Source organism: Toxorhynchites rutilus, chromosome 3 (assembly GCF_029784135.1).
Source record: "Toxorhynchites rutilus septentrionalis strain SRP chromosome 3, ASM2978413v1, whole genome shotgun sequence".
Classification (NCBI taxonomy): Eukaryota; Metazoa; Arthropoda; class Insecta; order Diptera; family Culicidae; genus Toxorhynchites; species Toxorhynchites rutilus.
Window position 1 is genome coordinate 159,660,413 of NC_073746.1, and position 15,199 is coordinate 159,675,611.

Here is a 15,199-nt window from a genome sequence, read left to right on the forward strand (position 1 = left end):
GATCCCCTGTCAGATCATTTGCAAACTAGTCCGCCAAAACGAATCTATATTTCTTGGCAATATCTCCGTAACCTCTGGCTACATGAAACTTCTGACCGAGATGCTGTTTAAAGTCCAATTTAACATAAATATGTTTCATCGTCCATAAGAATGCATGCGTTGAATTCGGTCAGCATCTTCTCATCATCTTGCGGGCCCGCACTTTAGCCGTAAAGTTTTGTTTTACAGTCCTGCTTGGTTTGTTAATAACTACTTGAAGAAACCTTCCCGAACACATACAGCCTCCCTGACACAGCTTTCGGTCCACTGAACGGCTTGAACGCATTGTTTGAACCTCCTGGGAAGTAGACAAACGTTTCTTGAAACGTTTCAGCACTGCACAGATGGTGGTTTTGGCAATGTTCAGTTGAACATTGCAATCCTTGTACCCGACCATGTCGGGTTCTATGCTAAATTAATTCTATAATTTTTCTTCCAGCGCGAGGAAATTCAAAAAGTAGAATGGTCTGTGCTTAGAGGCGGGGCCCAAAATTTTCGAGAACGAAACATTAAAAATCGACTTTCCTCTCAGTCGCTTCAAATCCAGCAGGACTACTTCCATAAACGTTCTCCTCTCTCTTGCTATTGAGTCACAACGAACGCATTCGCCGTCAAACGTTCATCAGTTATCCTCGCTCTTAACGTTCGTCAATTAATTTCTAGTCGAAGCAAATTGTTGTTCTAATTGGCGTGAGAAATGAATACAAATATGCCTCTTCATTCAACCTGACTTCACTCCAACACTACTATTCCACCCCGCGTGTACCTTGTTGTTTGTGGTTCATTTCAATATGCAGTGTAGTTCATTTGACGGTGAAAAAGGAAATGAACACAAACCATCGTAGAGCCGATAGCAACGAAAGCGTCCGAATGACTTTTGATTTACGTTGACAGAGAAACTGAGGGAAGAAGAAAAACTCATTTCAAATTGAATGCGAGGGTAAACAGTCCTCTGACGATCCTCAGTTGAATATTACTTTGCCGAGACCTGCCTAGAGGTATGGACGGAAACTTGACGTAGGACTTTGAGAAAAAATACGTTTGATTTGACTTCCTGTAACTGTTTAAAAATCCCTCATGTCATCGGACCGACATTTGCATTTCGTTTGGAAAGCGTCAGCTCTGGGAACGACAGTAACAACGTTATAGAAAGATTTTTTAGAAAAGTCCACTATCAAACCGCAGGGACTGACAAGGGCCAGACGGAAACTTTACTGTCGATGTTTGGTCGGGGCTCATCGTGTTAATAAAAAAATACTGAATAAATTTCCTATCTAATACAGTGTCTTTCAGATTAAACGCTCACGCAACAAATTTCAATAACTTCTACAAAAGTGAACCGATTTTTGTTTTTAAAAAACCAAAATTAAGCTTATTTTAGGACATTTTCGATGTGACCAACCCTTTTTTCGATAACGCGTTTTAAACGGTGAACAAAATTCTTCATGCAAAACTCTAACATTACGACTTCGATACTTCGATGTCGAATTATTTCTTCTTTAAATTCCTCCAAATTTTTTGACTTATTAACATAGCACATCGACGACGAGAAATATTGAAATTCTTACCATAAGAGGACAAAGTTTCATTAAGGCTTCGGATGGTCAAGTAATACGATTTCACTAAAAATACACGTTCTTGCAAATTGTACATCTTGACACTAAAAACCGTCCGATCAGACTGAACGAGTAGCCGAAAATTATCGTCCCGAAGTGGGGAATGCAGTTTTATCATCGATGGAGCGACATTTTTTTTATGAGGAGCTATTCGATTTTTTCGCGTGATCGTGTAATCTGAAGACCCTGTAGCATATGGTATAACATATATCGCAATAACGATTTGGCAATCTCTAAATTTTTCGTTGAGTGACTCCCCCGTACAGGCAAACCTGTTTTTGTGCGATTTTTTCTATGCGACTTCTTCTTGATTTTAGTATTAAATCGAATCTTGAATCTCACAAACCAATCGCACAAAAACTAAAATCGCACGAAAAGAGTCGCACAAATGAAGAATGAACTTCGAGCTTCGGAACATCTATATCTATAAAAATGGATTTCTGTCTGTCTTTCTGATTCTTATAGACTCGGAAATTACTGAACCGATCAACGAGAAAATTTGTGTGTAGGGGTTTTTGGGGTTTTTCCAGCCCCGTCCCCCCTCTCTAAGGGGGAAGGCTGCCATATAAATGAAACACAATTTTTTACATAACTCGAGAAATAATCAAGCAAATGAAGCCAAATTTATGACACCCTTACCTCCTCTGGAATGGAAATGGGGTCCCATAAAAATATTACACATAAGAGCAAAACTCGAGGAAGGAATTGTTCGATTTAGAGCTGTATTTATTCTATCATATTTCCTGTATCAAACATTCATTCCATGTAACGGAGAAACATATTATTTGCAAGTGGTTGAAAAATCTTGAACGAGAACTGTGTCTGAAAATAATCTGATATTATAATGACGAGTTTTGATACAAGTACTAAGAATTTTAAAGTAAAAGGTAATTTTAAAGGGTCGATTAGAAGATCAATCAATGAACAGTTCTACGATTAAACCCATGAACGTTCGCTTGGCAAGAAAACGTGAAGTTTGAAGGTATTGATAAAAAAAATTAATTTCGAACGGGACGAAGTTTGCCGGATCAACTAGTATTTATTAAATCTTTGCTTAGTTTTGATCTACCGTTCATGTTATCGATTTGTATATATTAGAAGCAGTATCCTTGGAAATATTCAAGTATTTTTAATCATATATACAATATTATAATGGAAGCACTTTTTTCCTACTCATTTTCTTTCGCAGGAATTTTGGACATGTTTGGCTTCGAGGAACCTCGCCCCGCCCAGCTCGAGCATTTGTGCATCAACCTGTGTGCGGAAACAATGCAACACTTCTACAATACTCACATTTTCAAGAGTTCAGTTGAATCATGTCGAGAGGAGGGCATCATCTGCGACACCGAGGTGGACTATGTCGACAACGTACCTTGTATTGATTTAATTTCCTCTCTGAGGACCGGACTGTTGAGTATGCTGGATGCGGAATGTTCCGTGCGGGGAACGGCAGAGAGCTATGTGGCCAAAATCAAAGTGCAGCATCGAAATTCTGCACGGTTAGAGCAGAGGGCCTCGGAACCGTACGATCCAAGGATGTTTGCCATACGGCACTTTGCCGGTCGGGTGGAGTATGATACGACAGATTTCTTAGATACGAATAGAGACGTAGTTCCTGATGATTTGGTGTCGGTTTTCTACAAACATACGTGTAATTTTGGATTCGCAACACATTTATTCGGTACTGAATTGAAAGCTTTATACGCTCAGGACAATGTGCCCCGTGGTTTGAGCTTCAGAATAGCCCCCACATCGCACACAGATCTACTGAACGGAGATGAGCCGGTATCGACCCTAACACAAGACTTTCACACCCGACTGGATAATCTACTGAGGACATTGGTTCATGCGCGACCTCATTTTGTGCGATGCATACGAAGCAATACCGTCGAGAAGACTGGTGTTTTCGACCGGGGAACCGTTGTCCGACAAATACGCGCCCTTCAGGTGCTTGAAACTGTCAATTTGATGGCTAGTGGATTTCCACATCGTATGCGTTTCAAGCAATTCACAGCTCGGTATAAGATGTTAGCTCCATTCCGGTTGTTGCGACGCTGTGAGGAAAAAGCTCTGGAAGACTGCAAATTGATTTTGGATTTCGCGCTGGAAAATCCACCCGAGTTGGATGGTTCGGTCACACTGTCGTGGGCACCTGGCAAGAGGCACATTTTCCTAAGTGAAGGCATTCGGCAGCATTTGGAGAACCTGCGAACAGAGGTGCGGATGAAGAGTGCGACGATGGTTCAAGCAACGTGGCGGGGCTGGAATTTACGGAAGAAGCTAGGCACCATCAGGCGGTCACATAATATCAAGCACGTGGGAAATAAGTTGCTGACAGTAAACAAAAGCACGGGTAGATTTTATTTGTAAATACAAATTTTTGGATCTTCTTTAACCCAGTTTTTTTATTAATTGTCAGCTACCAGACCAACGAACACAGGACCTCACACAAACGCAAACAATACTGGTACTGCTACTAGACCAAGGCCGCAACCAATCGCTGGAACGCCTCCTCCTGATCCGAATGAGAAATGCGATTCGAAAATAATTGCACAAACTTGTACCCTGTTTGGATTGGATTTGGTTAGTCACAAGCATTGAATATTGAGGTATCATCAGAAAAAAAAACACAAAATTGTCTTTTTTTAAGCAGGAACGCCCTCCGCCGGTACCACCGTCCCGATCATATACCGTCACTGGAAATTCCAAACTCGGTTACCCACAGACTCGCATCATGAAAATGAATTTCCCTGAGGATTCCGCCGCTGCCTCCGTCGGCGAACAGTTACGCAAGGGGGAAGCAGTTACGGTTACCGGAGCTTCTCATCGCCGCGGGCATCTAATCGTTGAACACAACGGAGTGAGTCTTCATGTGCCCTTCCAGTATATGGAGTTGGTTAAAAGTATTTCCCCGGCGCCTCCAACGGCTACCGCCGTCAATATTTAACCGGTCGCTAATTGACAATCGCTCAGCCGCCCTCGTCTGTACTATCGATATCTACTATACACTAAAAACCACTACTTCAAAGTCTTCCACTCACAGAACGCAACATCAACCACAGGTTATTTAAAACATATTAGTCCACTAAGTTTTTACCCTTAGATATTTTATCGTTGTTTGTAAGATTCACGAAGAAACCGATCGCGTTTGTACAATAGCATATTTACCATTTTGTTGACACACTCACGTATTCAACGCGAACGGTCGAAAGTACTACACACTTGGACTGATACCATAGCTGACAAGTTATGCTTGTTAGGAGGATATTCTTCGTCAACTGATTCAATTGATAAGTGAACCACACTTTATAGAAACGTTAATTCTATGAGGATTCTTAAGTGCCAACTTTTTACGTAGGAATAAAACAGTTATTAGCTTAAGTAGACTTATGCACAATGCACATGTTTGGAAAAAAAGTACTACCCAATAGATTAGCAACCACACGCATCAGTCGTGGAATAGTATTAGGAAACCAGCACCAGACGTAAACAAGAGATTTTGCTTCACCGCACAGCATCATCATTTATCATCAACGGTGGTAAGAAGCTTTCATCTTCTCTTCCAAGACGAATGGGTGAAAAGTACAGAGAAATCTCCTTGCCAAGTAAATAGAATTTTACAAATGTTAAATAGCACTTCCAATGAAGCTCCCACATATTTCCTGTATGCTCGCTCCGGTCTCTCCGGCAGTCTCCGCGATAGGGTATCCCAAGAGACAGCGGGAATTGTTTACCGTCATCTATGAAGGAAGAAGATGATACATACCTATAGCTTATTTGCAAATGAACAGTTTTCCTGTAATCGTGTCAACAAAATACTTCGAACGAAATTTAAGAAACGAAAAACAATTAAAGTATTGAAATCATTACGTGTTTGAAATGGTTAAAAGAACATGCCTTTTTAAAAATTGTAATTGTAGTGGTACCAATTATGGTTATGTGAGTGAATTTTTATTAGTTTACAACACATATCTTATTTCCAATGTCCCTAATATGACGTCAGTAAACTCTTCTTTGTCGATTTCGGTACTTGAGTCCATGCAGAACAAAATAGTTGGAAAATGTTGAAAAGTAGATTCTGAAAATAGTTTTTTCCATTAATGCTGGCTCCGTAGCATTTTTCTGAGGATTATGTGATCAAAATAGTTAGATTTTCATACTACAAAACGGCTTTTTCGGTACAAACACATTGTAGACGCATGAGTTACAACCTTCTCGATGTTATGAATAAAGGCGAATGAACTGAAAAGTTTGAAGCCTATTTAAGGTGAAGTTGGAAGCTAGCCACAAACGGCTGCCACAATGGTGCTCATTTCTTTCATCTCCCTCCCTTACCCCTCGCCCGAAAATCAATAATTTTGCGAAACAGTGTGAAGAAAACCACCGAGTAATATTAACCAAAATCTAATCGACTACTCACCAAATATTAGAATGTCTCGGCCAATGAAGAGAAGGGTTAAGGTTCTCCAACGTGAGTATGTGAAAACAATACGACCACCGAAGGAAAATATTGAGGAATTATCAATATCGAGTTACTGTGCGGAAGAACTTGTTGATAACAAAAGAGCCCCAATTCGCTTGTGTTATAAATTTGCTCATGTTACGCTCAGAATTTATCTTCATATGCAAATATACCTTCTATATATATATATATATATATATATATATATATATATATATATATATATATATATATATATATATATATATATATATATATATATATATATTTGCAATTGTTCATACATTTAACTTCAGTATTGAATTGTTATTTTTTTCAAATGTATTCTAAGACGCGTGTCAGTGAAGCGCCACACAGTCTGTTAAGTGAATTGATCTATTTACGTACAGAGATCAAAACAAACGAAACAAAATGTTCTGCTCTCACAAACACTATTACTCTATTTTTACACGTGGTTTTACCTATTCAACCACAAAGGCTTGCTTCCACCTTCACCTTAAAACAGAAAAGAACAAAAGGATGTTATGATTCGACAAGCTTACCCGATTTTGAATGCTTTTCGGCTTCTTCACGAATTTTCTCCGCTAAATCGATAGAACAGACAGTCGGGCGTTTAGTCGCTATCTTCCTCTACCGACACGACTATATCATTTCATTCTTCCCAGTCAAATTGTCTTTATTGCATTTTTAAGTGACTTCCCCCAAAACTCTTTCTATCTCTAGATTTTTTTTGACCATACATGAAAACTACCGAAAAGTTCATATCAGTTCTTGGAAGAACCTAATAATTATTTTTATAGACAAACTTTCATTCATTCAATGCTACATGCTCAATTGTATTCCATTTTTACCCACGATTATCTTGGCTATCTCATCGAAAACGAAACCTATTCCCCTTGATTCTGCATTCCGCCTGATTTACATTTCGTTCGTAGCTGTTATTTCGTTCGTGTTATAATTTTGTATTCTCTATTCCGATAGTTTTGCGCATTTCGGTCAAACTACACTCGACAAAAAAATTAGAAAAATTGAGTGCCATTGTCGAATTTTTGAAATAACTTTTAAATGCTTTAACTTCGAAAAAAAATGCAATTGTATGCAATTTTATTTTTGTTAAAGAATTGAAATTGTTCTTTGATTTATTTCGTATATTTCTTAAAAATAATATGGCTATCTCACCACAAATTGATAGTCCAGGTCTCTTTTTATAATAAAACTAGCTGACCCGACGAACTTCGTCCCGCCCAAAATAGATTTTTTTATTTGAATACTTTCAAACATCCACGTTTTCTTACTAAGTGATCGTTAGTGAGTCCAATCACTGAACTCTTCATTGATTGATTACCCTTTGACCCTTTACAATTTCCTTTTACTATAAATTGTCGATTTTTTTGTAGTACTTCTACAAAAAATCGTCCTTATAATATAAAATTATTTTCAGACACAATTCTCGTTCAAGATTCTTCAAGCATTTGGAAATAACATGTTTCTCCGTTGCATGGAATGTAATTTGTGTTTCATTTGTGTGGCAGACCTCCCCCCCTTAGAGAGGGGGGAGGGGTCTCGAACTATCATGAGAACCTTCCCCGACCCCAAAAACTCCTACATATTAATTTTCATGTCGATCGGTTCAGTAGTTTCCGAGTCCATAAGAATCAGACAGACAGACAGAAATCCATTTTGATATATATAGATATATAGATATATAGAGAAAGCAGTATACAGTATGTGCCAAAGGTATTAATACACTGTATTGCATGTTTGTACATCATGAAAATTTGAAATGAAATTCAATTATGACTTATTTCAAGCGAAAAAGAAATATTGCAACGTTAAAGTGAAACTTTTTTTGGCTATTATGATTACAGTGAAATGTAAAAATTGTGATTTTGGAAGTTTCTAGTTGAAGATTCATCAGGAGTTGTTAAGAATGATATTGCAGCGAAATTAAAGAAGATAGAAAGAGGGTGTCAAAAAACATATTGTAGAGCGGTTAGAGAGCTTCAATTTAGTTGAGAAAGATTCATGTTTATTTTTTTTTAGATAAAATTAGGAATTACACTTTAAAATTCACTAACTTTTAAGTATTTGACTTCTAAAATATTACTTAAATCCACTAATTTGGAAGTTTCACAACTGTATCCTGTATAGAATTTTCTCATCTTCAAAATGGAAGCAATAGAATTATCCTACGTAGCGTAATTTTTTTCCGTCCTTTATAGATACCGAGCAAGTCGATAGCATCGACCGAGTGAAAACCATCGGTGCGGAGGTCATACTTTCATTAAGGGTGTCAAATCAGAAAACAGGTCACGTTTTTATGAAATAAAGTTAACGTTAATAACTATTTTTGCCGCGAACGGATTTTGGCGATTTACATACTAAACGAATCGGAAATTCCGGAAAGATTTGTTTAATATGCCATACATTAGAATCCCCTTGTTAGTAAATGGTTAAAATTCATGAAAACTTTAAGTGTTTCTATTTTCCCATACATTTGTTCTGTCCATTTGAGAGCTTTCCCGAACAGAGCTATCAATAACGAGCAACTTATCGACGATCAACGGAGGGGAAATCGTAAGATTTAAAGTCTCCATGAACAAAGGAAAAGAAGAAGAATGAAGGGGAATACTTCCCTAGAGTATAAACAGTGGATCTCGCTGAGGCAAACTGCGAATGAACTGCAAAGTTTAAAGCCTCTTAAAAACAAAGAAAGAAAGAAAGGCAAACTTTCATTCGGCATCGGACTGTTGAGTAATCCAGTTCGCTTTGCTTTCGCTGCGGTTCGATCTAAGATTGGACCCCACCAGTGGTAATCCAACTTGGAAATCATCGTTTGATATTTCTGTTCGTTTTTCGCGTTATTCGTATCGTGTGTTCTTCTTTCCGCGTCATAAATTGGACGCTTCGCGTAGTGTGCGATGAGCAAGAAGAAGAGGAAGGCAGGCTCGAGCCCTGCAAAAAACAGGAAGTGGGTTATATCTATGGTATAACCGCAAGGGTGACGTAGGACTATCATTGATTTAGAGATCATTTGTATGAAGTTGAATCTGAATTCATTCTGAATGAATGAATATTTGGAGAACTTCGAAAACGAGAGCGTTACGTTGGAGGCACAAGGTTTTATGCATCCAATATTGGATACGGAAATATCCTACTGATGGGGAAGAATAATCTTCAGAAGCTATCCTGTTGATTGCGATTGATTGAAAAATCACAAAACCTAATGTATTTGGTCACAGTGTTACATGGATAGAAAACATTAAAATAAACTCTTTCATATGAATGTAATTTTAAATTCCCAGAGGAACTGGCAGATTATTTTCAGTAACGATTAGATATTTCCACATTTTCCTCGATACTGGAAGCCCACCAGTGGTTAATGCTAACTCGATAACCATCTGTTAATAGCACTTGATTGAAACATATTTGGTCACAGTGTTACATGGATAGAAAACATTCAAATAAACTCTTTCACATGAATGTATTTTTAAATTCCTAGAGGAACTGGCAGATTATTTTCCGGATTTTTCTCGATCCAAACGGAAAGAATTCCGTGCGTGTATGTGTGTGTGTGTAGCGGCAGCTTCGAGATCTTCCCGGGGAACCGTTTGTAGCATCACTCTCCTCCTGATGGATTCCCTTCTGACCTAAGGTGCACAAACAGGCTCTTGGTGACATCGTTCATCCGCGCTTTCATGATAAATGAAGAGCTTCACCACAACAGCGACAACATGCTCCAATCGCTGTTCAATTAGAACTGAGTGGATTTCCGAGCGGCGCTCGCTTATATACCGATTGGTGATTTCAATAGCCTATTTTGAAAGCAAATTTAAGACTATTGAAACAAGTTTTTGGATCAGAAAGTAACAAGTATAGAACGCGTAGACATTTTATCTTTCGAATGAAGTGTTTATCATACCATTTCGTTCAGTTGTTTAGGAGCTATTAACACTCAAAATCTCGGTCTCCGGCGTAACGCTTTCGTTTTCGAAACTTTGATTTTACACCCTGGTATAGAAATGAAAGACGTAGTCCTACGTCAAAAAAGAAAGAAGTAAATCTTATTCTAAAATCCATTCTTCCCCATGCTCGCAATTTGATTACCGTGAGTAAAGTTACATTTTGCTGCTCGCTTTGTTTGCGAATAAAATTATGCGAACAAGCTCACATGTCTGTGAATCACGATGAACTAAAATTTTGGTTCATTTTTGTTCGTGAACTATGGAGAAAGAGAGGCTATCCAAATAAATGAACTCGTGAGCGTGGTTGATGTCAATAATGTAGTAATAACTCGCGACTGTGCTCATGATGCGAACATTTCCATCACTATTTATAGCCGGTGTCAGCTCGGAAATCCATTCAGTTGCTATTGGACAATAGTTTCTCTCGCTCGCTCGCCTAAACACAATATTTTTCTCTCCCAATCCCAGTTCTTTTCTGCTACGGGACTGAAAAGTGGGAATTGCTAGAATTTTGCTTTTCTCTCCCATTCCGAGTTCTTTTCTGCCAAGAGACTGAACAGTGGAAATCCCATTTCTTTTCTGCCACCGGACTGAACAGTGGCTTATAAGCCGGTGTCAGCTCGGAAATCCATTCAGTTGCTATTGGACAATAGTTTCTCTCGCTCGCTCACCTAAACACAATACTTTTCTCTCCCAATCCCAGTTCTTTTCTGCTACGGGACTGAAAAGTGGGAATTGCCATAATTTTGCTTTTCTCTCCCATTCCGAGTTCTTTTCTGCCAAGAGACTGAACAGTGGAAATCCCATTTCTTTTCTGCCACCGGACTGAACAGTGGCATATAAGCCGGTGTCAGCTCGGAAATCCATTCAGTTGCTATTGGACAATAGTTTCTCTCGCTCGCTCGCCTAAACACAATACTTTTCTCTCCCAATCTCATTTCTTTTCTGCTACGGGACTGAAAAGTGGGAATTGCCAGAATTTTGCTTTTCTCTCCCATTCCGAGTTCTTTTCTGCCAAGAGACTGAACAGTGGAAATCCCATTTCATTTCTGCCACCGGATTGAACAGTGGCTTATAAGCCGGTATCAGCTCGGAAATCCATTCAGTTGCTATTGGACAATAGTTTCTCTCGCTCGCTCGCCTAAACACAATACTTTTCTCTCCCAATCCCAGTTTGTTTCTGCTACGGGACTGAAAAGTGGGAATTGCTAGAATTTTGCTTTTCTCTCCCATTCCGAGTTCTTTTCTGCCAAGAGACTGAACAGTGGAAATCCCATTTCTTTTCTGCCACCGGACTGAACAGTGGCTTATAAGCCGGTGTCAGCTCGGAAATCCATTCAGTTGCTATTGGACAATAGTTTCTCTCGCTCGCTCACCTAAACACAATACTTTTCTCTCCCAATCCCAGTTCTTTTCTGCTACGGGACTGAAAAGTGGGAATTGCCATAATTTTGCTTTTCTCTCCCATTCCGAGTTCTTTTCTGCCAAGAGACTGAACAGTGGAAATCCCATTTCTTTTCTGCCACCGGACTGAACAGTGGCATATAAGCCGGTGTCAGCTCGGAAATCCATTCAGTTGCTATTGGACAATAGTTTCTCTCGCTCGCTCGCCTAAACACAATACTTTTCTCTCCCAATCTCATTTCTTTTCTGCTACGGGACTGAAAAGTGGGAATTGCCAGAATTTTGCTTTTCTCTCCCATTCCGAGTTCTTTTCTGCCAAGAGACTGAACAGTGGAAATCCCATTTCATTTCTGCCACCGGATTGAACAGTGGCTTATAAGCCGGTATCAGCTCGGAAATCCATTCAGTTGCTATTGGACAATAGTTTCTCTCGCTCGCTCGCCTAAACACAATACTTTTCTCTCCCAATCCCAGTTTGTTTCTGCTACGGGACTGAAAAGTGGGAATTGCTAGAATTTTGCTTTTCTCTCCCATTCCGAGTTCTTTTCTGTCATGAGACTGAACAGTGGGAATCCCATTTCTTTTCTGCCACCGGACTGAACAGTGGCTTATAAGCCTGTGTCAGCTCGGAAATCCATTCAGTTGCTATTGGACAATAGTTTCTCTCGCTCGCTCACCTAAACACAATACTTTTCTCTCCCAATCCCAGTTCTTTTCTGCTACGGGACTGAAAAGTGGGAATTGCCATAATTTTGCTTTTCTCTCCCATTCCGAGTTCTTTTCTGCCAAGAGACTGAACAGTGGAAATCCCATTTCTTTTCTGCCACCGGACTGAACAGTGGCATATAAGCCGGTGTCAGCTCGGAAATCCATTCAGTTGCTATTGGACAATAGTTTCTCTCGCTCGCTCGCCTAAACACAATACTTTTCTCTCCCAATCTCATTTCTTTTCTGCTACGGGACTGAAAAGTGGGAATTGCCAGAATTTTGCTTTTCTCTCCCATTCCGAGTTCTTTTCTGCCAAGAGACTGAACAGTGGAAATCCCATTTCTTTTCTGCCACCGGACTAAACAGAGGCTTTAAAGCCGGTGTCAGCTCGGAAATCCATTCAGTTGCTATTGGACAATAGTTTCTCTCGCTCGCTCGCCTAAACACAATACTCTTCTCTCCCAATCCCAGTTCTTTTCTGCTACGGGACTGAAAAGTGGGAAATGCCAGAATTTTGCTTTTCTCTCCCATTCCGAGTTCTTTTCTGCCAAGAGACTGAACAGTGGAAATCCCATTTCTTTTCTGCCACCGGACTGAACAGTGGCTTATAAGCCGGTGTCAGCTCGGAAATCCATTCAGTTGCTATTGGACAATAGTTTCTCTCGCTCGCTCGCCTAAACACAATACTCTTCTCTCCCAATCCCAGTTCTTTTCTGCTACGGGACTGAAAAGTGGGAATTGCCAGAATTTTGCTTTTCTCTCCCATTCCGAGTTCTTTTCTGCCAAGAGACTGAACAGTGGAAATCCCATTTCTTTTCTGCCACCGGACTAAACAGAGGCTTTAAAGCCGGTGTCAGCTCGGAAATCCATTCAGTTGCTATTGGACAATAGTTTCTCTCGCTCGCTCGCCTAAACACAATGCTCTTCTCTTCCAATCCCAGTGCTTTTATGTTACGGGACTGAAAAGTTGGAATCGCCTGAACTTTGCTTTTCTCTCCAAATCCGAGTTCTTTTCTGTCATGAGACTGAACAGTGGGAATCCCATTTCTTTTCTGCCACCGGACTGAACAGTGGCTTATAAGCCGGTGTCAGCTCGGAAATCCATTCAGTTGCTATTGGACAATAGTTTCTCTCGCTCGCTCGCCTAAACACAATACTCTTCTCTCCCAATCCCAGTTCTTTTCTGCTACGGGACTGAAAAGTGGGAATTGCCAGAATTTTGCTTTTCTCTCCCATTCCGAGTTCTTTTCTGCCAAGAGACTGAACAGTGGAAATCCCATTTCTTTTCTGCCACCGGACTGAACAGTGGCTTATAAGCCGGTGTCAGCTCGGAAATCCATTCAGTTGCTATTGGACAATAGTTTCTCTCGCTCGCTCGCCTAAACACAATACTTTTCTCTCCCAGTCCCAGTTCTTTTCTGCTACGGGACTGAAAAGTGGGAATTGCCAGAATTTTGCTTATCTCTCCCATTCCGAGTTCTTTTCTGCCAAGAGACCGAACAGTGGAAATCCTATTTCTTTTCTGCCACCGGACTGAACAGTGGCTTATAAGCCGGTGTCAGCTCGGAAATCCATTCAGTTGCTATTGGACAATAGTTTCCCTCGCTCGCTCGCCTAAACACAATGCTCTTCTCTTCCAATCCCAGTGCTTTTATGTTACGGGACTGAAAAGTTGGAATCGCCTGAACTTTGCTTTTCTCTCCAAATCCGAGTTCTTTTCTGCCAAGAGACTGAACAGTGGAAATCCCATTTCTTTTCTGCCACCGGACTGAACAGTGGCTTATAAGCCGGTGTCAGCTCGGAAATCCATTCAGTTGCTATTGGACAATAGTTTTTCTCGCTCGCTCGCCTAAACACAATACTTTTCTCTACCAATCCCAGTTCTTTTCTGCTACGGGACTGAAAAGTGGGAATTGCCAGAATTTTGCTTTTCACTCCCATTCCGAGTTCTTTTCTGCCACCGAACTGAACAGTGGTTTATAAGTCGGTGTCAGCACGGAAATCCATTCAGTTGCTATTGGAAAATAGTTTCTCTCGCTCGCTCGCCTAAACACAATGCTCTTCTCTCCCAATCCCCGTTCTTTTCTGCTACCGGACTGAAAAAGGGGAATCGCCTAAACGCTATGCTTTTCTCTCCCAATCCCAGTGCTTTTCTGCTACGGGACTGAAAAGTTGGAATCGCCTGAACTTTGCTTTTCTCTCCAAATCCGAGTTGTTTTCTGTCAAGAGACTGAACAGTGGGAATCCCATTTCTTTTCTGCCACCGGACTGAACAGAGGCTTAATAGCCGGTGTCAGCTTGGAAATCCATTCAGTTGCTATTGGACAATAGTTTCTCTCGCTCGCTCGCCTAAACACAATACTTTTCTCTCCCAATCCCAGTTCTTTTCTGCTACGGTACTGAAAAGTGGGAATTGCTAGAATTTTGCTTTTCTCTCCCATTCCGAGTTCTTTTCTGCCAAGAGACTGAACAGTGGAAATCCCATTTCTTTTCTGCCACCGGACTGAACAGTGGTTTATAAGCCGGTGTCAGCTCGGAAATCCATTCAGTTGCTATTGGACAATAGTTTCTCTCGCTCGCTCGCCTAAACACAATACTCTTCTCTCCCAATCCCAGTTCTTTTCTGCTACGGGACTGAAAAGTGGGAATTGCCAGAATTTTGCTTTTCTCTTCCATTCCGAGTTCTTTTCTGCCAAGAGACTGAACAGTGGAAATCCCATTTCTTTTCTGCCACCGAACTGAACAGTGGTTTATAAGCCGGTGTCAGCTCGGAAATCCATTCAGTTGCTATTGGAAAATAGTTTCTCTCGCTCGCTCGCCTAAACACAATGATCTTCTCTCCCAATCCCCGTTCTTTTCTGCTACCGGACTGAAAAAGGGGAATCGCCTAAACGCTATGCTTTTCTCTCCCAATCCCAGTGCTTTTTTGTTACGGGACTGAAAAGTTGGAATCGCCTGAACTTTGCTTTTCTCTCCAAATCCGAGTTCTTTTCTGTCATGAGACT

At 40.4% G+C, this 15,199-nt stretch overlaps 1 protein-coding gene across 1 annotated transcript in view; it reads left to right on the forward strand.

The window, feature by feature from the left end:
* LOC129776406 (myosin-I heavy chain) overlaps window positions 1-5,514 on the forward strand; it is a 133,384-nt gene extending 127,870 nt beyond the window's left edge. The window contains 2 exon segments of the mRNA XM_055782033.1: window positions 2,845-4,238; window positions 4,309-5,514. Of these exon segments, the coding sequence (XP_055638008.1) occupies window positions 2,845-4,238; window positions 4,309-4,602 (1,688 nt within the window). The 3' untranslated portion in view covers window positions 4,603-5,514.
* Window positions 5,515-15,199: the final 9,685 nt, after the last annotated feature.